At 31.3% G+C, this 26,441-nt stretch overlaps 2 protein-coding genes across 2 annotated transcripts; one reads left to right on the top strand and one right to left on the bottom strand.

Annotated features, from left to right (window-relative positions):
* The first annotated feature begins 5,718 nt into the window (after positions 1-5,718).
* Positions 5,719-12,121, top strand: LOC105116895 (Eukaryotic aspartyl protease family protein). The gene is made up of 9 exons (XM_011014395.1): positions 5,719-6,478; positions 7,098-7,215; positions 8,710-8,939; positions 9,031-9,270; positions 9,606-9,759; positions 9,847-9,932; positions 11,013-11,127; positions 11,212-11,284; positions 11,723-12,121. Exons 1-9 carry the CDS (start codon positions 5,895-5,897, stop codon positions 11,857-11,859), a joined length of 1,737 nt encoding a protein of 578 aa, XP_011012697.1. The 5' UTR covers positions 5,719-5,894; the 3' UTR covers positions 11,860-12,121.
* Positions 12,122-16,994: 4,873 nt separating this feature from the next.
* On the bottom strand, positions 16,995-21,714 carry LOC105116894 (aluminum-activated malate transporter 9). The gene is made up of 6 exons (XM_011014394.1): positions 21,162-21,714; positions 20,055-20,192; positions 19,686-19,955; positions 19,420-19,556; positions 19,187-19,333; positions 16,995-18,163 (listed from the first exon to the last, which is right to left on the bottom strand). The coding sequence occupies exons 1-6, from the start codon at positions 21,535-21,537 to the stop codon at positions 17,468-17,470; spliced, it is 1,764 nt and encodes a 587-aa protein (XP_011012696.1). The 5' UTR covers positions 21,538-21,714; the 3' UTR covers positions 16,995-17,467.
* Between the last annotated feature and the right edge of the window lie 4,727 nt (positions 21,715-26,441).

The following is a 26,441-nucleotide window of genomic DNA, read 5'->3' as shown; positions in this document are numbered from 1 at the left end:
AAAGTTGTAGGCAATTGTCTCAGCTTTCTTGTGTAAACAATTCAGCTCATTTGGACTTCTAGAACTCCAGATATGGCCAAAATACCGAACAGTGCTCGGGCTGGAAGACAGATTCGGGCTTCTTTGTTGTTGCTACAATTTGGACTTGATAATGGCCTTTTTAGATCTTGGGCTCCATATGAAAGTTGTAGGCCTATGTCTTACCTTTCCATCCATATAAATTTGACCTAAATCTGAGATATATAGCTCCAGATATGACCCATTTACCGAACAGTGTTCCGGTTTGGATTGCACTGACATCTCTTTTCTAAGTTTGGTCATCTCTTTATCCTTGCAATTTAAGTTCTTCAAGTCATCAATCAATCCTTTCATTTATGTGATAGGCCTGCATTAAAAATAGATATTTACCACAAATTATAGGTATCTTGTATTATTAGATACATTATTATAAAACATATTTTAGTTAAGGAGTTATTGATACTTCAAGTGCAAAATGATGATATAAAACCTTGATAAAAATTCACTTTTAAGTACTAAACATATGTGCAAATCAAAGGACTAATTCCTTTTATGTCAGCTATGGTCCATCCTAATGCATTTTTGTGCATTTTAAGAGTTTGTAATAACTTACCTTCTTGATGTGCATTAAGTTTGGAAGAGATTATTACCGGAAAAGTTTCATTTTCTCACAAAAATGAGTATTTGAGATTGGATGGCAACGACTTCAAAAGTGACTTCAAATCAGGTTTTTAGTGGTTGAACAATAAAGGTATAGACTCAATTGATTGTGGTGTCGAATCTGTTGTCATTGTTGACAAAAGATTCGCATCAACATTTTCGGTGCTTGTTTCATTCGTGATTTCTTCCTCAGAATAAACCATTTGCAAATCTTCAGTTTCATCCAATTCATTTTTACTTAAAGTAGATTCAAGTTGATCATAAACTAATTCGTCAATATGATCTACTTCTTGTAAATCATTATCATCTCCAGGTTGCTTGCAAATGTTGAAAATATTCATCTCCAATGTCATGTTTCCAAATGATAGCTTCATCAGTCCATTCCTACAATTAATCAATGCATTAGAAGTTGCAAGAAATGGACGTCCTAAAATAACAGGAAATGAATTACATGCTTCAACAGGTTCTGTGTCCAAGACAATAAAATCCATAGGATAAATGAATTTATCGACTTGTACTAACACGTCTTCAATTATTCCTCTAGGCACTTTTACAGATCTATCGGCAAGTAAAAGAGATATAGAAGTTGGTTTTAACTCACCTAGATTGAGACTTTGAAAGATTGAATATGGAAGTAAATTCACACTAACTCTGAAATCAAGTAAAGTTTTTTCAATTTTATGTTCTCCAATAAAGCGTGAAATTATAAGGCAACCAGGGTTTTTATATTTTAAAGCATTCATGAAGAACTACTTGCATTTGTATTATATTGCCGCTTCCGGAACTACTTGCATTTGCATTGTATTGCCCTTTGGGATTTTGTTGTGTTTGAGATGGAAACTTACCTTTCTCTTGGAAACTGAGAGCAGATGTTAATTTAGCAAGAGTATCTTTAAAATCTGTCATGTTTTGAGCAAGTTGAGTATTGATTGTCTCTTGCTTTTCAATGAATGCATGCAATGTTTCCTCAAGATTTCTTCTAGGAGGTGGAGCATAAGGAGGTGCATATCCATGAGAATTTTGGAAATTGTGGTGTGCTTGAAATGGTGGTTGTGAAGTTTGTGCATTGTTGTTCTCACTCTTCCAATTGAAATTTGGGTGATTTCTCCAACCAGGGTTGTATGTTTGTGAGTATGGGTTGTGGTTGGGCCTTTGGAAACTGTTTAAAGCATGGGCTTGTTCATGGAGACATTCCTTAAAAGAAGGCAAGGTTGGACAATCGTTGGTTGAGTGTTCATTTGTTTCACAGATTTGACACACAATGTTTTCAACAGATTTTAATTGACCACTCTTTTTTAATTCTAGTGCCTCGACTTTTCTAGCTAAAGATGCAAACTTGGCTTGAAGGTCATGATCTTCCCTAAGCTCGTACATACGTCCACTAGATGTATGAGGTTGAGTCTTACCTATTGCCTCATAAGTACCTATAGCGTCCCAATTTTGAGCATTTTCAACTAGCAAATCTAGGTACTCCATTGCTTCGTCGGGATCTTTATTTTTAAAAGTTTCATTGCACATCAATTCAACCATTTGCCTATCTTTAGGTGTTAACCCTTCATAGAAATGTGAAACCAATCTCCATGTTTCAAAACCATGATGAGGGCAAGTACTAAGTAAGTCTCGATACCTATCCCAACATTGGTAAAATGTTTCTCCTGGTTTTTGAGTGAAAGTGGTGATTTGTCTTTTGAAAGAGTTTGTTCTGTGAGATGAAAAAAACTTCTTTAAAAATTGTTATTGCATTTCATCCCAAACATGAATGGATCCTGACCTAAGATTTTGTAGCTATGTTTTAGCTTTATCTTTTAATGAAAAAGGAAAAAGCTTTAATCTGATGGTGTTCATGCTACAATTTAAGTCATTATAGGTGTTACAGACTTCTTCAAATTCTCTCAAATGTAAGTATGGATTTTCTAGATTTAAGCCATAAAAAAGAAGGTAAAAGTTGAATAATATCTATCTTAAAATTAAAGTGAGATTCATTAGGAGGGAAAATTATGCATGAGGGTGCACTTGTTCTTGTAGGATTCATGTGGTCTCTAAATATTCTAACTCGGTTATTCTAATTATTTTTATTATTTTCATTATGAAGTGACTGATTATCTTCTTTGACCATAATTTTTTGAAAATGATGAGGATACCCTACACTTAATGTACGTGACCAAACTCTCTTGCATATATATGAAGAAAATAAGAGAAAGGAAATAAAAGAAGAAGGAAACAAAACAAAACAAACAAAAGTTAGATATAAAAAAATGAAAAGTGAAAATAAAATAAATATTATAATTTATAGAAGAATTTACCTCCCCGACAACGGCGCCAAAAACTTAACACGATCAAAGAATTGATGTCTTATCCCAAGTGTAGGAGTGTCAAAGTAATTAATAATCTGGCAAAATCGGGGTCAAACCATAAAGAAGTTAACTGTATAAATTATAAATAATAATAATAATAATAATAAGAACAACAATAACAATAACAACAATAATGATGGTGGTGAAGATGAGTTAAAGAGGACTTTGAGATGTAAGATTAATGTGAAGATTATACAATGATAAAAACAAATGTCAAGGTTAGAGGATACACTAATAGTAGTAGAGATAAGTAAAGTATAAACTCTTTATAAATTATCAACATGATTATATTAATCATCTTATTTACATAATATCATGCTTATAAATTTTATCAAGTATTCATGATACTAACTTATGTTGACAACAAATCAAGTTTCTCTCATAATAACAATGTCGGCCGAAGACTATGAAGGATTAGGTATTTGATATACCAAGTGTTATACAACACAAATCTAAACTAACCATTTAACAAGCAAGGTATTAAGCATTAATAAGATAAAAAAGATAAAACATGTTAATAACAAGTTGTTTAGGATATAAGCATTGAAGTCCATATTAAGTTTATATTATACTTATCCTAACATTATTATCGAGACTTTTTCACCTTGATATAATTAACTTAGCTAGACATTATAAGAAGAAAAACTTAAATAAACAATATAAGAACATAAACATGATATAAGCTAACTAAGTATAGTAAAGCAAATGAAAAACATGAACAAGAGATTAATAAAAGCAAAACTTAAGCATTACAAAAAAAATAAAGAGAAAGAGCAAGAACATGATCTTGATATGAAAAACAAGATGCCTAAATAAATGGAAAATGCCTCCTTTTATAGGTTAAAATTCAAAACTATTCATTTGATAATTGATAATTGATGTAGTGGCCAACTATTGATTAGTGGACTTGGTGGACAATAACACTCAAACACTTTGACTGATTGATTTGAGTTGATGCAATCATAATTTGACAAAGTGTTTTTCATGAAAGTTGTTGGACATTATCTTTTCCTTCCACCTACCAAATTTTAAATCATTTGGACTTCTAAAACTCCAGTTATGGGTAAAACTCTGAATAGCGTTTGGGCTAGATTTTAGAACAGATTCAGACTTCTTTTTTGTGGCTAAATTTTGAATTTGAAAATGGAAAATTTTTATCTTTCTATACCATGAAAGTTGTGGGCCTATTTCTTATCTTTCCAGCCATATAAATTAATCTGAAATCCAAGATCTATAGCTCTAGATATGATCTAATGACTGAACAGTGTTCGAATTTGAAGTGAATCGGCATCTCCTTCGTAAGTTTAGCCTTTTCTTTGTCCTTTCACTTTCAATAGTTAATCATAACAAGCAATCCTTTGAATTGTGAGAATACCTGCATTTAAAATGAGCATTTACTATAAATTAAAGGTATCTTATATTATCAAATTAGTTATTATAAAACATGCTCTAGTTAAGGAGTTATTGATACTTCAAGTGCAACATGATGATATAAAACCTTGATAAAAATGCACTTTTAAATATTAATTACATGACAGATTCAAACTTCTACATTGTTGCTAAGATTTGGACTTTCAAATAGTAAAATTGAGTCTTGCCTTTCACATGAAAATTTTAGGTCTATGTCTTAGTTTTCTATCAATATAAAGCAGACCTAAATTCAAATTCTACAGTTCTAATTATGATCTAATTACCAAACGCATCTCTTTTCTAAGCTTCACCCTCTTTTTATCCTTTCAATTTCAATATGTGTGATAGGCCTATATTTAGAATTAACATTTACTATAAATTAAAGGTCTCTTATGGTATTAGACTTGTTATTATAAAACATGTTCTAGTAAATAAGTTATTTATACTTCAAGTACAAAATGATGATATAAAAATTTGTTAAAATATACTTTTAAATACTAATCACACAACATCCTATGAAAGTCTAAAATCTCATTTTTAACAATAAAAAATATTTTAATCAGTCCAACAATTCAATCCAAATCAAATCAAGATTAATTTTTATTTGAAGTTGATCTATTTTTGTACATCATTAAAGTTAGAAACCACATCCAATAAATTTCTCTCTTAAAACTAAATTTTAAAGTTATTGGTGACCAAACCCAATCATTTAAGAATTTTGTCTTTTTTTAATTTTTTGATAACTTTTTATTTTTATTAACTTCTAAGCACTAAAATATAATAAAAATAAAGTTTATAATTAAAATATAATAATATAAATAAACTGGGATGATAAAGAGAAAAAATTCCTTAATTTTTTATGTAAATTTTATTCTTTAACCTCTCAATTTAGTTTTTTTAATTAAAATTATATTTTATAAGATTAATTGTCAATTTAATGTTAACTTACACAACGAAGAAAGAGCCAAATAAATTCGAGCTCATAAAACAATGAAAATGCACCTTTAAAGGACACAATTGAAATAAATAAAATACAGTAACCGAATTTGTAATCTGTAAACTATCAGGGTCTAAAACATGAAAACAGCAAAAATGCACAACAATTGAAGTGTTTTTTTGTGAGAGGGTTGACGATGTTTTTTGAATAGTAAAACCACGAATTGTCCCAGTGATTTTAAAAGAAGTTTCTTCGATCCTTTGCTCAGCAAGTATTTCTTTCAAACGGGCCCCTTCCGAGTAATTGCGTAACGGTACAGTCTTGAGTGTCTGAACGAACATTTGACTTTTGTTATAAAAAGGGTGTTTAGGAGTGGTAGAAGTTGATTGCAACTCCTGACCGGCACCGGCACCGGCACCCATCTTCTCCCTTGTCTCTTTCTCCTACTTCATGCACTGATAACACTAGCCTGCGTTTGGTGTTAGAGAGAAAGAGAGAGAGGGACATAGATAGATATGGAGTCTGATGATGATCAGTCACCGCAATTTAAAGGGGTAGTCATAATTTCACTTCCACCACCAGATAACCCTTCTTTAGGCAAAACCATCACTGCTTTTACACTCACTAATAGTGACTACCCACAATCTCCCCAAACCCATCAAGAAGACCAGCTTCCAATCTCACCACCACCACCACCATCTCAAAATTCTCAACTCCAATTTTCATCATCAAGACTCTTTCTTGGTACCCCAAGAAAGCTGTTGTCTTTTTTGTTTATCTCTCTTTTTGCTCTTGCTATTTACAGTTCTTTGTTTACCAATACCTTTCAAGAATTGAAGAGTAATAATAATGATGACGATGATGATCAAAAGCCAAAGTCTTTTGTGTTTCCTTTATATCACAAATTGGGTAGTCGTGAGATTCCACTGAATGATCTTGAGAATCATCTTAGGAGGTTTGTGTACAAGGAGAATGTGGTGGCATCTGTTGATCATTTGAATGGACCCCATAAAATTAGTAAGTTAGCTTCTTCAAATGCTGCTGCTGCAATGGATTCGTCCACTATTTTTCCTGTTAGGGGCAATCTTTATCCAGATGGGTATGACTCAATTTTCCCCCGTTATTGAATATTTTTCATATGGCATTGTTTATGTAGATGACTCTTTGGGTTTTTGATTTTGCATATAGCAATTCTGAGCTTTATTCCCGGTCACACAGAGTAGGAATGATCGTGCAATCCGACTTTCATTGAGCTTAGTGCTTGTTATATATAGCTGATGCATGTCTAGGTAGAATTTTAGGGGACTACGACTATGTGGATTGTTGTTTTGCATAGAGGTAGAAATTTCGAGCCTCATCGTGGCGAGTGATGGTGCCTTTTGGGTTCCATTTAGCTTATTGCTTGCTATAAGTTATTCGTGAAGCTAGATTAGAGAAGAAGAAAATCTTGTTTTAGTTGGATCCAATATAAATAACTTCGTAATTTCTTCTCTATCAATCTTGTTTTCATTTTTTCTTAAGAAGCAGGACCTTTAATAGCCCTTTTCTAGGTTCTTTTGAGGAAAATGTGGGAAATAAAGGGATGCCTTGCACATAGTTAACTGCTAATATAACAAGCTTTATCATTTTTATTTTTTAAAATTGCTGCTATCATCTTTCATGCACTAAAGTAAATTCGATGCTGTTCAGTTTCTAACGAAATATTGGATTTCATACAGATTATATTTCACATATATGCTTGTTGGGAGTCCACCACAACCTTACTATCTTGATTTTGATACTGGAAGTGATTTAACATGGATTCAGTGTGATGCTCCTTGCACTAGCTGTGCCAAGGTAATGTTTGAATCTTACTAGTCCCTGGGTCCTGTTGGTTTAAATGAGTTGTGTAACAACTATTTTCTTCATGACTTCACACGTCCTTCAATTTGTGTTGATAAGTATCAAATGCTTGATTGATCTTTGGAATGCCAATGCTGCAGAACTCGTCCCTTAAATATTCTTTCCTTTCCTTTGCATATGTTTGTTCAGTGTACAGTCTGCCCTATCAATTATTGCATTTATGTTCATTCAGTTTTTCAATGAATTTTTACTCTTGCTGTTGTAATGTAATTTCTTAATCTAAAGCCCTGTTTGTTTCACGAAAAATGGTTTTATGGAAACCACTTTTGAAACTTTCCTACGTTTGTTTGTCATTAAAAAAGTTGGTCAATAGAAAACATTTTCCAATCAAAGAAAAATTTGGCTTGGTTTCAGGAAAGTGTTTTCCTTTTATTTTGACCAGAAAACACTTTCCAGAAGTTGTGGAAAATTTAGAAATGTCATGTTATTTGCTAAATATATAAAATTTGGTTCTCAAACGTTTGATTGTTATATATTTTGTTTTGAATCTTTTTTTTTTTAATTTTATCCCTTAGAATTTGATTTAATTTGATTTTTATATTAACTTTGGTCCTTATTTTTATGATTGTTATTTTCTTTTCTCTTATCATTTTTTTAATTAAAACTTTTTATCTATCAGATTTGGTCCTCATTCTTTTTATTGTTATTTATTTTATTTGAAATAATTTATGAAATTGTAATTTTTTTAATTTCATCATTTTTCAACTTTTTTATATGTTAAATTTGATCTCTATTATTTTGATTGTTATTTATTTTATTTGAGATCATTTTTCAACAAACATTTGTTTCTCATTATTTTAATAAACTTGAAAAAAATAGTAACAATTTATTTTTCAGCTCATTTTCCATGACGTAATCAAATACTAGAAAGAATTTTCTAACTTATTTTTCATGATATTACCAAATATCGGAAAATAATTCACTTTTTAAGAATCTATTTTCCAAGAAAATCACTTTTCAAAAGAAAATTACTTTTCAACAGACAAACGGGGCCTAAGATAACACAAAATACTAACACTAAAGGTGGCTATTAAACAAAGGCATTTCCTTTCTTTGTCTGCTTGCAAACAAGAAAGTTGGCATACAAGCATTCACAGCTTTAACTATTTCAGTGGAAAAATATAGAATGTGGTCTTAATGACTTCTAGTATTAGGCATGCTGTAACAATGCGAGAAATAATATGTGAAAGAAAGTTAATGCGAATTGTAGAGTGCAGATTAGGCAAACTTCTTGTCTGTCCTCTAAATTCTGTTATTTGCATTTTCATTTGGCAAGGATGTTGGCTCCCTTACACTAAGCTTGATATAAATCCTAACCAGATTTTGTGATCATATAGTTTAACTGTCCTTGATATACGATGAAATCTCAAGGTTTTAGCTATTTTCAGACCCAAATCAGCATGATTTTAATAGATATGATTAATGTAGGGTGCTAATGCCTGGTACAAGCCAAGAAGAGGTGATATAGTACCTCCAAAGGATTTGTTATGCATGGAAGTGCAAAGAAATCAAAAGGCTGGATATTGTGAAACATGCGACCAATGTGACTATGAGATTGAATATGCTGATCATAGCTCCTCCATGGGAATTCTTGCTACAGACAAGCTTCTTTTAATGGTTGCGAATGGATCACTGACCCAGTTAAACTTCATTTTCGGGTACAACCTTCTCTCTTCTCTAGCTTATTGCAATTTTTGTCTACATGGTTTTGTTGTCGAAGCATTGATACGTGTATGCATTATCTTTAAGGTGTGCATATGATCAGCAAGGCTTACTTTTGAAAACTCTGGTGAAGACAGATGGGATACTTGGGCTAAGTAGAGCTAAAGTTAGTTTACCTTCTCAATTGGCAAGCCAGGGTATCATTAACAATGTCATAGGTCATTGCCTTACCACTGATGTAGGTGGTGGTGGATATATGTTTTTAGGTGATGATTTTGTTCCACGTTGGGGTATGGCTTGGGTCCCCATGCTTGACAGCCCTTCCATGTAAGTACAGATTTTCTGAAGATTTCAGTTTCCCCATTTTATTTTTCCAGGCTTCCTTGTGCTTTTAGTTTTGGAATGTTTTCTGGTGGAAATTGATAATTAAAATGTTCAGCTTGGAAGAATCCATCATTTTGGTTGAAAAATCTCTCATTTTAGGTAGGAAAAATTATAGAAAATATGGTACTTGTTAATTATGCGTTTCACTGAAGCCAATCCACCATTATTCCATTTTTCACTCTGTGGCTATCATTGTGTTATTTAAGAAAGATCAGTGAATATTCAATTTGGAAATTGTTTTCTCATCAATTTTATTGTCTATTCTTTTCCCTTACCAGGGAATTCTATCATACAGAGGTTGTAAAATTGAATTATGGAAGGAGCCCACTCAGTTTAGGTGGGATGGAGAGCAGAGTGAAGCACATATTATTTGACAGTGGCAGTTCCTATACATATTTTCCAAAAGAAGCATATTCTGAATTGGTTGCTTCTGTAAGTGTTTTCATGCCACTGGATCACAAAACACTTCATTCAAAACATTGTCACCAATTCTTCTAATCATATACCACATTGATGCAGCTTAATGAAGTTTCTGGGGCAGGACTTGTCCAAAGTACATCGGATACAACATTGCCCTTATGTTGGCGAGCTAATTTTCCTATCAGGTTTGGCAAACGAATACAAATTTATTTATTTATACTCGTACATCACTTATAAATAAGTTTTCCAAGAGGTCTCTAAATCCAGAAGTCAACGACTCTTTAGGCTGTTGGGTCTTTCTTGTGGCATCAGGAATGAAATCCTCTGGCCTCTTTAAATGCCCAAGTTAGTAAGATGTTATAGATTTTACCTAGTACCCCATCAATTGTTATGCTACTTCTTTTGACTGGTGTGGATTTTTCTTCAATGCTTCATGATGCTCCAGAAAATTCATATACAGGACCGGTATCCCATCTATTGATTACAGCTCAATTTCTCTGTCTTTGTTTTTTTCCAAGGAATTATTCTCTCATCATCTCTATCTAATTTTATTATCCAAACTTGGAAGTGATTTCTTCCTCTACCATAGGCATATAACTTCTCTATGCATACCACCATCTGAATTGTTTCCATATCACCTCCAATGTTGTCGTAACCTCCAATGCAAGTAGCCTGGCTAGGGTTAGCAAGTGCTAACACGACCCAGCCACCGCCGCCCCCACCACCACCACCAACATATTAAGGGGGTGTTTGAGATCGTGATGCAGGGTGATTTTCATAGTTTTTCGCTTGAAAATTCATCAAAATGTTTTTTTAGATTTTTTATTTTATTTTTGATATGAACACATCAAAACTATCAAAAAGCACTAAAAAAATCAATTTAATGCTTTTTCAAGTCAAAGAACTTTTGAAAAGCACCTAAAAACAGAAGCAGAAGTTGTGTCAAGCACCCCCTAAATGTTATTGTCAATGTTGCAGCTGAAGCCTATAGTAAATGGTCAATAAATTAACCTTCTGTTTTCTATGGTATTTTATGTGATAGTAGATGGAAATGCGGGAAAGCTAGCAATCATTTTCATTTAATTTTTGGATTGGACAAGCAGTTGTAATAACCAGACAATTTAACTCATAGTTAACAGGACTATTGAAGAACTTTCTTTTCCTTTTGTTTCTCTTTTATTTTATGAAAATTTATGATGCACAGGATAGTTCCTCCTTGAATTATATTGGACTGACATTTTTTAAAACTGCGGATTTGCATGCAGATCAGTTAAAGATGTAAAGAAGTTCTTCAAGACCTTAACCTTTCAATTTGGGACCAAATGGCTGGTTATCTCCACAAAGTTTCGGATACCTCCAGAGGGTTACTTGATGATTAGCGTAAGGAATCTTTAACACTAGTTTGCACACTTTGTTGAAATGTACACAATTTCATAGCATGATGGGAATTCTGCTATTCTGCAGGACAAAGGCAATGTGTGCTTGGGTATTCTTGAAGGAAGCAAAGTTCATGATGGATCTACAATTATTCTCGGAGGTATGTTAATGTGACAACTTTAGCTGTTTTGATGTCGAAACTTGTAACATTTGGTGCACCATACAATCTCGCTCTCTCTCTCCATGACATACTTGTGTATATCAGGGAAAAGTAACCCAAGAACTCAACTCTGTGCCAAACATTCTGCCATCTGCATCTGGCATCATGTTCAGAGAGTTGGCTCTTGTGTTGCTTTTCCCTTGTAGAGTATATTCTTCCCAATCCCTTGTGAGATATGAAGTTGCTATTGTTTGGTTTTTTTAAATCCAGTTCAGCTACATAGAAGTTCCTAATTTCTAAAATCAACAAAATCCAGATCCATCATCTTCAATCTTGCATATGACATGCGATAGATGCACCCTTGTTTTTCTCTTATTCAAAACATGTCTTTCGTGTCCTTATAATTCTATTTTACAATGCTAATGTAACTCTTTGCAGATATATCATTGCGGGGGCAGTTGGTGGTATATGATAACGTGAACAAGAAAATTGGTTGGACGCCCTCGGACTGTGCCAAGCCAAAAAGATTGGATAGCCTGCAGTTCTTTGATGGTCTGCCATTCTTCGACGGGTAGGTCATTAAATTGTGGCACAAACCAGATATTTTACCTTCTAGTTTGGTTTTCTTCTCTGTTCTGTAAGTATTTATTGCTAGAGCTTTATAGCGAGTCTTCCATATTAAAACAATTTTCCCAGTACAGAAAGGCATGGGGTGGGTGTCTATTGTTACATGTCTCTATTAACCACACAACACAATACACGTTCAATGTTTTTCTTTGTAAATTTGCTTGTGCTTAAAACTATTAAAGAGTGCATTTGGCGTGATTTACTATTATTTACTTGTCTTGGTAGTTGAAATGTTATTTTATACAATTGATCTGAAGTAATTTGTTTCAAGAATGGAGATGGCACGATTTAAAATCAAATCAATCTAGTTCGATTAAAATTTTAAGCTTTGAATGTAGCAAAATCCTGAGTTAAATTTGGATTTATGAATAAAAATGGAAAGACTGCCTTTGATTTAATTCAAAAGTTATATTTATAACAAAGCATGTTTATTTGCTCTTTTCACTTCCGAATTTTTTTTTCGGAAAGGCACTCTAGTAAAAGGTATCTTCTGCCTAAAAGCACCGGCAAATACATATTTTCCTCTCCTTTTTCATGCTCCTCGCTCTCTGTGATTTCAAGGATGCCATTTACGTTGAGAAGTATTCCTAGGTCTGTTTTCTAAGAACAAATGATTTTTTTTTTTATTGCAAATTAAAATTTTTTAGATTATTTTAATATGTTGATATTAAAAATAATTTTTTTAAAAATAAAAATAATATTATTTTAATATATTTTTAAACAAAAAATATTTTAAAAAATAACTATAATTATACTCAAAAATTTTAATCCATCTATCAAGTTCCCACCATAAACTTCTTATGTTCAAGTTTGTTGAAAAATGCGTTCTTGGCCATATCCAATCTATCCTCTAGGGATCAAACAAGATAGATGTCCAATATTTACAAGGGATCCAATCTATCCTCTAGGAATATGTCCAACATTTACAAGGAAGTGAGGTTGGGTGGGTAAAATTGATAAAGATAAATTTATATTTTAATTGATTCATTTTCAATATTGATTTATTTATTCTAGTAAGATGACCTAAAAACACTTCCACATCACTTCTCTCATCATTTAGAATCCATTCACATCAAGTTTGGTTAGTTTTATCGTATAAATATTACTAATTGACCACTTTCTTTGGCCTTTCTTGTTTTTCAATCAAAATTTTTATAATTGTCAAACAAAAAAAAATCACAAAGAATTTGACCAAAAAATAAAGATATAATTACTCAAAAGGCAGTGACTAAATAGTGATGGAAAAGAAATGATTTTTATTTTTTTTTCACTTTTAATTTGAGCCCCCCTTATTTTTAATTTTGTAAAAACAATAAACTCAAATAATTTTTTTTTTTGTAAAATCAAGCATCAACCTAAATGTTAAAATTTTATTGAACATCTCAAAATCTCAGAACAAGTTTATTGAGATAAACTATTAAGAACCCTAAATCAAGTTTAATGAGACAAATTGTCAAAACCAATATCAAATCTATTCAACATGAAAAAATTAAATTAAAAAAATCACACAATAAAAAAGAAAAGATATCACCATGCGAGTTTATGATATTCTTGGTTGTAGTTGAAATCTAGAAAGAAAAGGAAACCTATCATTTTTAGTTCTTTTTTGTTAATATCTTCAAGTATTAATAATTAGAAAATATTTCACTCAAAATATATAGGATTGTTTCACATGCTAATAATTAGAAAAATCTAATAATAATTTTAACTCATTCAGGGAAGACAAGATATAGATCATTTAATAACAATTCTTACTTGACCAAGAATTCATTATATTATTATTATTAATTCCAAAATAATTTGATAAAAAATTTATTATATTTCCAAACATCAATCTATTTATTCTAGTAAGATGAACTAAAAACACTTTCATATCACTTCTCTCGTCATTTATAATTTATTGACATCAAATTTGATTGTTTTTATTCTATAACCACTTTCTTTCACCTCTCTCATTTTTCAATCAAAATTTTTATAATTGTAAAAAAAAAAAAAGAATCACCAAGAATTTGACCATAAAATAAAGACAAAGTTACTCAAAAGGCGCCAACTATAGGGATGGAAAAGAAATGGTTCTTATTTTTTTCTTCACTTTTAATTTGAGTCCTTTCATTTTTAATTTTATAAAAAAATAAACTCAAATTATTATTTTTTTCATAAAATCAAGCATCAAGCCAAATGCTAAAATTTTATTAGACATCTCGAGAATCTTAGAGCAAGTTTATTGAGATAAACTATTAAGAACTCTAGATCAAGTTTATTGAGACAAACTATCAAAATCAATATCAAATGAATTTAACATAAAAAAATTAAATTAAAAAATATATCATATGATAAAAAAGAAAAGATATGATTATGCGAGTTCATGGTATCCTTGGTTATAGTTGAATTCTAGAAAGAAAAGGGAAACTTAATATTTTTAGTTCTTTTTTGTTAATATATTCAAGTCTTAATAATTAGAAAGTAGTTCACTCAAAATGTGTAGGATTGTTTCACATGCTAATAATTAGAAAAATCTAATAATAATTTTAACTTATTTAGTGAAGATAAAATATAGATCATTTAATAACAATTATTATTCAGCAAGAATTCATTATATTATTATTATTATTATTATTATTATTGTTATTATTATTATTAATTCCAATATAATCTAATAAAAAATTCATTATATTTCCAAACATCGATCTATTTATTCTAGCAATGAACTAAAAACACTTCCACATCACTCCTCTCATTATTTAGAATTCACTGACATTAAGTTTTGTTATTTTTATTACATAAATATAACTAATTTACTACTTTCTTTCACCTTTCTCATTTTTAATGAAATGTTTTATATTTGTCAAATAAAAAAGGATAGCAAAGAATTGGACCAAAAAATAAAGGCATAGTTACTCAAAAGGCGCCAATTATATAGGGATGGAAAAGAAATGGTTCTTATTTTTTTCTTCACTTTTAATTTGAGTCTTTTTATTTTAAATTTTATAAAAACAATAAACTCAAATTATTATTTATTTTTTTATAAAATCAAGCGTGAAGCCAAATGCTAAAATTTTATTGGATATTTCGAGAACCTTAAAGCAAGTTTATTGAGTTAAACTATTAAAAACCCTAGATCAAGTTTGTTGAGACAAACCATCAAAATTAATATCAAATAAATTTAATATAAAAAATAAATTAAAAAAATATTATATAATTAAAAAAATACTACTGTACGAGTTTATGATATCTTTGTTTTGATTGTAGTTGAATTCTAAAAAGAAAAGGGTACCAGTATTTTTAGTTTTTTTTGTTAATATTTTTAATTAATAATTAGAAAATATTTCACTTCCGCATACTAATAATTAAAAAAATTTAATAATAATTTTAACTCATTTAGTGAAAAGAAGATATAGATTATTTAATAATAATTCTTCCTCGACCAAGGACGAGATTCCACCATTCAATGATTTTTTAACTTCAGCCAAAAAAATTGATTTTTTTTTAATATTAGACAAATGTTTATATGACATTGTTATTCTTCCACTCTTCTTGTTACATTGCAAAGCACCGGTCATGTAATATATTTACCGATGCTTTTTTCTTTTTTTTTAAACACAATAATTTTTTTTTTTCAAACTAGCATAATTGAGAAAACTTTTCCAATCTCGCATTGTCAAAGACCGTCACACATGTACTACACGCATGACTTGTTATGTGCACGTATAACATGTGTATTAAGAGGCTGCAGATGTCACACATGCACGGCAAATCAAATTGGAATTTCAAAATCCTTTTTTCCCCTCCCCTTATTTCTCGGTTTCTCTTCATTTTCTCCCATCTCTAGCGTCATTTGCTTCTCAATCTCTCTCCACCATAAAAAAACCTGATCGCTCTCTTCACTGTTTGATCTCATCTCCATGTTTAGGCTTATTAAATTAGATTTTTGTTGATTATGTTAGGGTTATAGTTGCATTAACAATAAATTGCGTTAATTAGCTTTAAATTACCCAATCAATTTTGATAAATTATGTTATTTCGCTTCAAATTTTATGAATTATGATTTTATTGATTATATTTAGGCTTATTAAATTTTTATTGAAAAGATATAACTTGATGAATTTGCTATATTGATAAATGAATATTGTGTTTTTCACATAATATTTTTTATAGTGAGATTATTATATTATTATCGAAACCAGTAATAATATTACTTAGCATGGAGAAATTAACGAGTTCTTTATTTTGAGATTAGATAGTTTGTTTGCTGAACTAAAATACTTAATATACAACGGAATTTGGTGGAACTTGTCTAAAATTAATGTTTACATAATTCGAACTAAAATACTCAATATACAATGGAATTTGGTGGAACTTGTCTCAAATTAACGTTGACATAATTGGAGAATGCTAGGCAGGAGCCATATGAATTGTGGTGTTGTGTTGTGTTCATTGTTAGTGATGCAAGTTTTAATGTAACAATTGAATTGGTCACTAAATATTAGAGCTCTACTTTAATAGTAAATTTAAATTAAAAATCCCTTGAGTTTAGAGTTCACTTGGGGTTGAAGTTCTAATTAAAGGATCACACACAAATATTGTAAGTAACTGGTTTGTTTAAGAGAAGTGGTGATATAATAAACCTAACATCAACTCAAAAAATTATATATAAAAAAGTCTAGTTGGTCAATAAAATTATATCTATAAAAGTCTAGTTGGTCAATAATTGTTTTCATGTTATTATAATAAATCCGAACTGAGTGATGATAAAGATAGCTCTCATATTAATAATATGGTTGAGAAAGATAAATAGGATGAGCTAATAATCCAAACAATGAGACCTCCTGTTTCTAAACTTGACGAGAGGCTGAGTGTTTGGACCATATAATAGAGAATTATATAAAAAAAAAAAAAATTTCTTCCCACATGAAGACTACTTGCCACTTGAAAATTGTGGGACAACAGAAAGAAAATAGAAGGAAGAATATGAAAGAGGAAAAATGAGTCAAATCTGTTTCATGTTTAACAAACTGAAAATAGAAGGATCATTCATGTCGTTTGGAATATAAAAATTTAAGTTTATTTTTCTCAGCGGCACAAGTGAAGGAAAAAGAAAATTTTTAATTGTTGATGATATATTTTTGTAAACTTTGCCAAGCTTACATAACTCAAATGCCAAATTTTTTGTGTAACATCAATATGTTGGGTTCTATAATACATCATTAACAATTTACTTATTTTACAGGGTAATATACATTACAGTTACGTTACACCATAAGCAAGCCACTGCCTATCCATACCAACCCCCTCTCATTTGCCAAAGAGATCTCCTTACATGACTTCCAAAGAGCCATGCATGGTTTTCCGCATTCCAGCTTCTCTCGGAAAGCCGCCTTGGGAAGCAGTATGCTGGTTCTGTCAGCGGCCAACATGAAATGAGTTCTATTTAACACATTTCAAAACTGATGCAAATTCTAAATATTGTCAAGACTGGACCTTGTCATCCAACAGTTAGCTGAGCCTTCACGAGATTTCCTGTCCTTCAAGATCTTTCGCAACTTCAACCCTTGTGTATTATTTCCAGAACTTCAGTCTTCTATGCAGTCTGATCCAAAATCCATTAGCCTCTGTAGCCAGTGGCAGCTCAATGGGATCTTTGAAATTTGCTTTCTCACTTAGTTCTTCGAATGAGTCTACAAGATTTTGCAGCCTTGCAACAAATTCAATTAAAAGGGATGTAAATGTTGCTAAAGACAACGCACTAGCACTTTCATAAGTTTTTGATTCTTCAACTTGTGGCAGTGTGTCAGCAGCAAATGAATTTCGTGCAGGACAAGATATTTGTTTCTTGAACACATCATCAGAGGAAATACTTGGATGGAAGGTGGGCTTGAAGTCCACGCCGAGGGCATGCCTATCCCAACTTTTTGGTATAGTCATTGATCTGAGGTCAAGGACAGCTTCACTATGGGACTTGTATTCCAGGACTTTATTTTCGTCATCGTCAAATGTCAGCAAGTCTTGGGGCTCTCCCAGCTCCTTTTCCCTATTCCCAATTTCCCATGACTCTGCATTGACAAGAAGGTATGATTTTCGATCCACTTTATTTTGCAACTCTTCTGCAGCCTCGTGTACTTCATATAGTATGTCTACTGAACCTAGTTTCTCCATCCTTTTTACTTTGTTGCCGAGTTCAAGCAACACTTTTGCTCCTTCAGCACCTACTCGTTTCAGCTCATGATGAAAGACCTGTCTTCGTTCTGCTGGAGCCTAAACATTCACACAACAGAAATTCAATCTTTTAAAAGAATAGCACTACTGGGATGTCACAAGCTTTTCAGTTGACGCAATTCTTATGCATTACACTTATAGATTCCACCATGGGTGCATGGACAAGGCACAAGTAAGACATGTTCGATCATATGATTAACTTGGTCACCATTTCAATTGATTGACAAAACATGGAAATATAGAAGTACATGAAGATACAGTTTTGATATTTGATGGTTCATGGATCATGCAGCATGTATTCTTTTGGCACTGAACAAACAGAGACAGCTTGCAGGTAGAGAAAGATTTTGAGAACTGCATGAAACTATTCTGAGATAAACCTATAGCAATCCATAAAAAAAGGATAAATGGATATATACAATGAAAAGAATGAAGGAACATTCATCAACGATTTGTTTCTAGGTTGTTTCTAGGTTGCGAGGAATACATCTGGAATATAAGATGCAATAAATCATGATTCCAGGGTGCATTTTGACCATTTGATTCACCGAGTTATCACTTCAAAAAATATTTTTTGTTCAGTTAATTATTATGCCCTACACAGTATTTGAGCTTCCTGAAATGGAACTGCTGCCGCATAAAAACTTCTATTTGGGATACAATCACTTATAACAAAACACTCCTCATATATTCAAATTCAAAACAGTTCTTGCAAGACTACAATGTCTAGTTAGGCTTGGGATTTGTAATATTCAAGCCCACCACAGTAAGACTTGGAAACCTTTTTGGAAAGGAAATAACACTAAGAAAAAATTCCCAAGCACGGCAATGCACAGAAGATATTATGGAAGAAAATAAAGTAAAATTTTGGCCATACATATAGAAGCAGATAGTTTAAAAAAAATTGCTTCCACAACAAATATATTTAGAAAAGAAAAAATAATTCAATGTCATCATGCATACCAAACCACCCTCAGGGCATATGGTTAAATAAATCTAATCTATTTAGTTTCTACTGGCAATGCCTCAATAATGAAGTTAGATATCAAAAAGCTTAACCACCTGAATTTCAGAAAGTATACATCCGTGTAGTGCCATGACCGTGAAAGCACAATGCCTCAATGCACCGCTTACTTTGACATAGTTTTTCCATGGATAGTTAAATGACTTGTAAGGACCATGAGGAGGCTCCCAAATAGCAAAACCCATCTTGGCATGGAAAAAAGAAGTTAATATTAACAATAAAATCCTTAGGCATTGGGTCTCAGGTACTGCATATTGTGTTGAAGAAATACCAGAGCATCCTCTTGGCTTGTGGATTCTATAGCTGCTCTGTAGCCACTATAGAGTGGGTCATCAGAAGCTTGGTATGTAAGGATTTTTGAGGGGATTCTTTCATATTCTGTGCAGTTAAGGTACTCCTTAACGCAACCTAAACATAGCTCATAGAAATTAGTACAGCCTGAATAAATGAAGCTAAAAGACAAGACTTCTGAAGTGAACTTTGCTAATTTAATCAACAGGAATGAGATAATGAATTGAGAACATAGTGCATACCAACCTTCTAATGAATTTGCCACTCTCGTGAAATTTTTTGCCACCAAGGTGTGTAAATCCTCCCCGGCCCAGATGGGATAAATCAATATATTTACTGCCAAGCCAACCCCAGCACCCAGTGCAATAAGCAAAAATCGTGATATAGCTGTATGGATAAATTCCCCAGTCCTATGCCCAGATACCATAATGAAACAATATGTCAACAAGAAGACTCGAAATCCATATTCATAAGGCTTCATTGACGGGTACAGTTTTGCATAAGTTGCACAGAACCCTGGCAACAACAAAGCATATCAGAAAGCAAGACACATAATAAACATGGAGGAGAAAGAATGGAAAGTCTCACTATGTAAAAATGGATGCAAAACCAGACCTACTGAGAAGATGCTAAGAATAATAACAGCTTCCTCCCACGCTCCAGCCAAATGAGACAACTCTGCCATTGCCAGAGCAAGCCCTCCAGCTGATAATGTCCCAATCCCTCGGTTCAATCCTTTGCTAAGGGTAGCTCCTGAAGGAATTAAGAAAAAAAAGGATGCGAGGAAACTGAAATGAATGTGTTTGCATATGTTTGACAATGATTAAAATGCATCTGATAAAATATTTACTCAAGGCCACACCATGTAAAGCACAAGGCTATAAAAGTAAAGAAGGCCTTAATCCTGATAGCACTGAAGGGTTGGGGGATGGGGTACTTGAATGAAGGCTTACCCTTCAGCAATTTTGCATTTATTAGTTGCTCTCAAGACCAGTAAACTTTGTTGAATCTTTGAACAAAATGATGGCTGGAAAGGTCTAAAGGAGAAGTTTGGGATAATTTTATAAGATGGCACTATAAATCCTTTCAATTAGTAAATCCTTCCAATTAGACCAAAGATTCTTGTCAATATCCATTACCATCACCCCATGATATTTCCATTCTCATTATGCTTGCAACCTTGTCAATTTAATAGAATTAGGCGATGCAAATTCTATCCAATTCACAATAGCCTATAGTGACATATGTATCAGCAAACTCATTGTTCTTTTTATAAAATTAATGGAATACTCAACGAATAAAACAATGGGAAGTGCATATGAACTTACAAGAATTTACTTAGATCCTTAATGAAAATCAGTAATTAAACACGAGATAAAGTGAATTTCACCAAAAGTACTACCCATAAACTGAATTAGAGAGTTGAATTACACTCATTTAGAATCTATATACATTTACATCAATGAATGCGAGACACAAATACACAGAAAAATTCTTTCACAATCCAAAATCAAAAAGCATAAACACACACAAAAATTGAATGAATACTCCAAAAAAGTACCACTACAGAAGAATCTCAAGACCGTTTTCATTAGAATACCCCGGACATATACACAGAAACACAAAGACAAACATTTAACAGTGACCCATATAACACAATCAACCAAACCATACAGACAAACCCAAGGAAAAGAAGAGGACAGAGAAACCAACCAAACTTACCTATGCTGAATTCAAAGACAACCACAACAGTAAGAATAGCCCAAACAAAGTGTTGACTGAGCTCTTTAATTGGCTCCTTCAAGAAAATCAACAAAGAAATGAGTATCAAAGCGAAACCCATTTTAGCAGAGAAAACAATCTTTCTCGGATCAGATTTTCCCATTTGATATCCTCTATAAGCAACATCTTGAACTTGTTTACATAGTCCAACAATCTTATCAGACAACAATCTATAACTGCAACAATTTCTTGTGGGTTCATTTAGGTCTTCTTGAATATTAGGAAAGACAATCTCTGAGTAACCCTTAGTTGTTGAAAGAAGTCTCTCTCTTTTCTCGGCTAATGAGTGCCTAAAAGATCCCATTTTCCCAGCCATCGATGGATGGCTACACAGCTCTTGTGGATCTCTGCCTCTCTCTTTTCTTTAGAACAAGAATTTCCTGTTAAGTAAATATTTGAGATTCTTTTGTATAAAGTTGGAGAAACTCCAATCTTTTATGAAAAAAAAAAATGACAAAAATAAATGAAAATAATGAGACAGACACCAGAATCTGACAAGGAACTGAATTTTCGTGGAGTTCAATAATTAAAAAAAAAAAAAAACCCTAACACACCCACATTTCAGGATTAGCATAGTGAATGACCATCTTGTCCTTCAACAACAAAATTAAATGAATTGATTTGAAGAGTAATATAGTCTCTCCCTAAGACCTTTTTGTCAATACCGAATTTACAAGCGTCATCTTGCTTGTCTTATATTTTAATTGTATATTAAAATTACTAAATAAAGTGTAAAAACAAAATTCATTTATTTTTTTTCAGAATTTCGTTTTAATTTAAAAATTAAAATTAAAATAATTAAATTTCCTTTCAAAATAAAATTTCTTATGCTTGCTGGTTTTTTTCCCCATTTCAGCTTTCCTTTTTTTAGTAATTATCAAGTAAACTTAGGTAACTTAATATTTTTAAAATATAAAATATCATTCTTAAAAAATATTAAAAAATATTAGTGTGTGTAAGAGATACTGTGCTCTTTAAGCTATATATGTTTTGCTTTGGAACAACTACAAAAAGATAACCATCATCTTATCTAAAAAGTTAAGTGGTGGCGCATTTTATGGAGCGACTTATACACAATAATTTGGCGACAAATAAATTTTTTTATCTCTTTTTTTATTTTTAATAATTGTGTTGTCTAACAAAAATTAAAAGGTGTCTTCTCATTTTAATTTTATTTTAATTATAATCCATATTTTTTATTACTTTTTATTTGTTTTGAATCAATTTTTGATTGATTTGTTTTTCAATTTTATCATTTACCATTTGATTTTATTTGGTTTTTATATTAAATTTAGTCTTCATTCTTTTGATATCTATTTATTTTTTATATAATTTTTTTAATTTTATCTTTTATTATTTTATTTCATTTTACTTTTATGTCAGATTTGTTCCTTATTTGTTTAATTGCTTTTTTTCTTTCTTTGGTTTCTTTTCTAAAATTTATTTTCTTTTTTCATTTCCTTTCTTTAGTATTGGATTTGTTAAAAATTAGGCTTCATATTTTTTTTTATGCACTAATCCCAATCACGTAATTCAGGTCACGAGTACAAAATGTTAACTCGGGTTAAGATTGGTCCCTTTTTACATTATTTTTATTTTTCAATTTCATCTTTCAATATTGGATTTACTGAAAATTAAATTTCTTTATTTTTTTTGAGTTTTTCATTCTATGAGGATAACTCAACCTTATAATCTAGGTTGCAAACTTATCATGCTAACTTGAATTGATTCAGACATTATCTTACATTGTTTTATTTTTATGTTAAATTTAATTCTCATTATTTTAATTGCTTTTTTTATTTGGATTTTTTTAAAAAAAAATAATTTTTTTTCAATTTTATCTTTAATATTGGATTGATTGAAAATTATGCTCTATGTGTTCTTTTTTGATGTGATGATGTAACACCCCCAATAAACGATATATGGTCGCACATTAAAATAAGTGGAACACCACCATGATAGCATGAATTGTTTTGTAATCCTGATGAATACATATTCACCCTTAGCCTTAGCCATAATTGGCTATAGAATTAAAAAACAATAAATTCAGATAGAATAATATCATGTAAAATTAATAAACTTAAAAGATCAACATTATATATTTAAAATAGAAAAGCAATCCATAAATTCTTGTATTAACTATATAAAGTTGATGTCATCATCATCATTATAACTTTCTAATAAAATGAATAATATTAAACCATAATAGTTCTATAATTTATTTGTTTAAAGTTATCAAAATAACATAAGCATGAAAAGCCTCCAACTAGATGAAAACATTTAAAAAATTCTACAACTAAACATCATGTTAAGTCATCTAATTTTATGATGCACATTATGAACTTGTCTAAAATAAAACATATTAAGCGATAAGGATGATAGTTATATTTCATAACATAATATTAACCATTCAATATACAACAATGATAGTTTCTTACATATACAAATGTTACTTACAAACCCTTTAGCTTCTTAACACAATTTGACTTTGATTTACTATATACTTTACCTTTACTAACTATGAGTAGTAACATACACCTTAACATATTCATTCTTGCATTTAAATGATGATTTATTCATATAACTCTAGCATTCAACATAAAACACATAGTCTCCAGTCTTTTAGCTAATCTCTTTTATAAAGCATGGCCCCATAATGGTGTTTCTTACACTAACACCAATAAGTAGTCTAGAGCTCACCCGTATGGTGTTTCCTACATGTTGATTATATTATTGGACCTCTAAAATCCTTTTTAATCACCTTTTAGAGATCTGATAACATAATTAATAAGTAATCCTTGTCCACTTACATTGATGCTGAAGATGTATATTAAACATCTTCTTGGTCTCTGCTTATACGGGTGATTTTTATTCAACATCTATCCCTATACATATGACCGATACAAGAAAATTGACCCATTCTATGTGACCAACCTGAAATAATCATTTAAAGTCATACTCTTGTGGATGACTTCCATTTGTAAAATATGCATCCAACATGTCTTTATAGGGACTTTAATCCTAGCCCTACTCATGTGGCTAGCTTCCATGAATATATCCCTTGCATACTTGTTTCTTAAATACATATTTACAAGCTAAGCCCCTCCTTAAGGTTAGCTTCCATACAACATTTTATTAATACGACCATTATCAGATATAAATCTCAGCTTCGCTTATATGGTTGGCTACCATACCACAACGCAATTCTCATGATATATATATCATAATAAGATTTTATAAGTCTTTTACCAATACGTAACCACGCAACATGTAACTCATCACCAATATACTACTTTAAAAATTAATACTTATTTATAATATTGAAAAATTAAAAAGGATGAGGTGATGAGCACCTACATAATTCCCTCACTAGTTTGATCTTGCTTGCTTGGGGTTCTGTAACTAATGTCTCTCCTACATCATACAAAGTCTTACATTAAGTACACTATTTAAATATCAAGAATTTTCTTTGTAATTTTTTTTTAATAATTTAAGTACTTATTGCACATGAATTCTAACACAACCAAAAGATTGTTATCTTCTTTCAAGTGCAGGAGTGTTGAAATAATAAATAACCCGACAAAACCGAGGTTAAACTACAGGGAGGTTAATTGATTAGTACTTAAAAGTGCATTTTTATCAAGGTTTTATATCATCATTTTGCACTTGAAGTATCAATAACTCCTTAACCAAAGCATGTTTTATAATAATATATTTAATAATATAAGATACCTTTAATTTATGGTAAATGTCTATTTTTAATGCAGGCCTATCACATAAATGAAAGGATTGATTGATGACTTGAAGAACTTAAATTGCAAGGATAAAGAGATGGCCAAACTTAGAAAAGAGATGTCGGTGCAATCCAAACCGGAACACTGTTCGGTAAATGGGTCATATCTGGAGCTATATATCTCAGATTTAGGTCAAATTTATATGGATGGAAAGGTAAGACATAGGCCTACAACTTTCATATGGAGCCCAAGATCTAAAAAGGCCATTATCAAGTCCAAATTGTAGCAACAACAAAGAAGCCCGAATCTGTCTTCCAGCCCGAGCACTGTTCGGTATTTTGGCCATATCTGGAGTTCTAGAAGTCCAAATGAGCTGAAGTTTTTACACAAGAAAGCTGAGACAATTGCCTACAACTTTCATGTTTGCAACTGGCTCCAGTTTTGACGTTATCAATGACGTTTTGGGCAGACAAGAGAAGATAAGGATTGTCACCAAGTCAAAAGTTGGTCACCCACTTATCAATTAGTCATCAAATCAATAGTTCCCATTTTTGGCCTATAAAAGGAGGCATTTGCCATGCATTTAGGCATCTTGGTGTTCAGATCAAGATCATGCTCTTCCTTTCTCTCTTTGTATTTTTTATGCTTTGTTTTCATTAATATTAAGTTTATGCCTTTCATTTCCTTTCCTTTACTTAGTTAACTTTTATGTTCTTATTTTGTTTATCTATTTTGCTTTCTTTCATTATGTCTAGCTAAGTTAATTATGTCAAGGTGAAAAGGTTACACTAATGGTGTAAGAATAAGTATAATGTAAACTTAATATGGACTTTAATGTTTGATACTAACATGTTTTATATTTGCTATCTTGTTCACTCTTTAATACTTTGCTTGTTAAATGACTAATCTTGATTTATGTTGTATAACACTTGGTACAACAAATGCTTGGCACTTTCATAGCCCATAATGTATGGTATAACCGACACCTGAGCTATGAAAGGAACTTGATTTGTTGTTAACATAAGTTATAATCATGAATGCTTGACGAGATTTACAAGTATTAGCATTAATTGAATAAGATGACTAATGTAATCATGTTAACAATATATAATCTGATTGGAACCTCCTTTGTGTGTGGTTTCCAATTCAATAATAAGAGTTTATACTATACTTGTTTGATATACCATTAGTGGAACCTCTAACCTTGACATTTGTTATTATCATTGTTTAATCGTTACATTAATATTCCATCTCAAAGTTCTCATCATCTTCTTCTTCTTCTCTTTCTTTATTATTATTATTATTACTACTACTACTACTACTACTACTACTACTACTACTACTACTACTACTACTACTACTACTACTACTACTACTACTACTACTACTACTACTACTACTACTACTACTACTACTACTACTACTACTACTACTACTACTACTACTACTACTACTACTACTACTACTACTACTACTACTACTACTA

The sequence above is a fragment of the Populus euphratica genome, unplaced genomic scaffold (assembly GCF_000495115.2).
Source record: "Populus euphratica unplaced genomic scaffold, PopEup_1.0 scaffold1096.1, whole genome shotgun sequence".
In the NCBI taxonomy this organism is placed as follows: Eukaryota; Viridiplantae; Streptophyta; class Magnoliopsida; order Malpighiales; family Salicaceae; genus Populus; species Populus euphratica.
The sequence above is the reverse complement of the archived record's forward strand: the minus strand, read 5'-3'. Positions and strand labels throughout refer to the sequence as shown.